Source organism: Nothoprocta perdicaria, unplaced genomic scaffold, assembly GCF_003342845.1.
Source record: "Nothoprocta perdicaria isolate Ctin4 unplaced genomic scaffold, notPer1 scaffold_663, whole genome shotgun sequence".
Lineage (NCBI taxonomy): Eukaryota > Metazoa > Chordata > Aves > Tinamiformes > Tinamidae > Nothoprocta > Nothoprocta perdicaria.
The window spans coordinates 5032-6551 of record NW_020455936.1 but is presented as its reverse complement, the minus strand read 5'-3'; the positions used below and the strand labels follow the sequence as shown (position 1 = coordinate 6551).

General features: G+C 67.3%; 1 protein-coding gene across 1 annotated transcript in view; it reads right to left on the bottom strand.

The window, feature by feature from the left end:
• Positions 1-1520, bottom strand: part of RGL2 (ral guanine nucleotide dissociation stimulator like 2) — a gene marked incomplete at its 5' end in the record, with an annotated part of 7982 nt that overhangs the window by 1608 nt on the left and 4854 nt on the right. Inside the window, 2 exons of the mRNA XM_026050243.1 lie at positions 55-166; positions 758-879. Coding sequence (XP_025906028.1) covers positions 55-166; positions 758-879 — 234 coding nt within the window. The remainder of the gene's footprint in view (positions 1-54; positions 167-757; positions 880-1520) is intronic.

Sequence of the window (1520 nt, the reverse complement as noted above, 5' to 3'; positions counted from 1 at the left end):
GCGCGGTGACGCCGCGGCGGTGTCACCCCGCTGCCCGAGCCGCCCGGCTCTCACCTGCGCCAGGCGGGACAGGAGGTGGCCGGGGCTCGGCGGCGTCCCCGTGGCCTCGGCCGGGGCACACGGCTGCTCCCACGTCACCGAGGGCGTCCCCACCGACGTCAGCAGCCTGCGGGGGGTCACAGAGGGGCCCGGGGGTGACAAAGAGGCCCGAGGGGTGACAAGGTGGCCCGGCGGGTGACAGGTCCAGGGGGTGACAAAGAGGTCCAGGGGGTGACAAGGTGGCCCGGCGGGTGACGAAGCCCATGGGGTGACAAGGTGGCCCACAGGGTGACAAAGAGGCCCCGGGGGTGACAACGTGGCCCGGGGGGGTGGCAAAGAGGTCCAGGGGGTGACAGGGAGGTCCAGGGGGTGACAAGCCCATGGAGTGACAAGGTGGCCCAGGGGGTGACAAAGAGGGCCAGGGGGTGACAAGGTGGCCCAGGGGGTGACAAAGAGGGCCAGGGGGTGACAAGGAGGTCCAGCGGGTGACAAAGAGACCCGGGCGGTGACAAGGAGGCTCAGGGGGTGACAAAGAGGCCCAGGGGGTGGTGGCCCCCAGGGGGTGACAAGGTGGCCCAGAGGGTGACAAAGAGACCCACGGGGTGACAGAAAGGCCCAGGGGGTGACCAGGTGGCCCGGGGGGTGACAAGGAGGTTCGGGGGTGACAAGGTGGCCCAGGGGGGTGGTGGCCCCCAGGGGCCACCTCGGTGCCACTCACTCGGTGCAGTGGGTGATGACCAGGGAGGGCTTCGGTGGCCGCGGGGGCGGCTCCCCGGGGGGCTCGATCTCGCAGGAGAGCCTGTGGCTGCGGGGACACGTGAGGGACACGCTAAGGACATGCTAGGGACACGCTAAGGACACGCTAMGAYYCTCCAGACCACCCAACGTGCACCAGGATGTGCGACTGGGGCCCCCTCTGGGTGTCCCCTCTTGCTGTGTCTCATCCCAACGTGTGTCCCCTCCTGCGTCCCCTTGTCCCCAACATGTGCCACGTCCCATCCCCTCCCATATCCTCTCCTGTGTCCCCTTGTCCCCCATTCCATCCCCTTGTCCCCAACACGTCCCACATCTTGTCCCCACACCCCATCTCCTCCCTCGTCTCCTTGTCCCCAATATGCCACATGTCCTCTCCCCATGCACATCCCTTTCCATGTCCCCTTGTCCCCAGCACATGTTCTGCACCCCATGCACATGTCCCATCCTGTGTCCCCTTGTCCCCAACACATCCCACATCCAGTCTCCTCCTGCATCCCCTTGTCCCCAACATGTGCCCCATGTCCCGTCCCCACGCACATGTCCCCTCCTGTGTCCCCATGTCCCCGACACGTGTCCCACACCCTGTCCCCACACACATCCCCCCCGCCTCATGTCCCCAACATATGCCCCATGCCCTGTCCCCACGCGCGTCCCCTCCTGTGTCCCATTGTCCCCAACACGTGTCCCACGCGTGTGTCCCCCCCATGTCCCCGTGTCACCTGTGC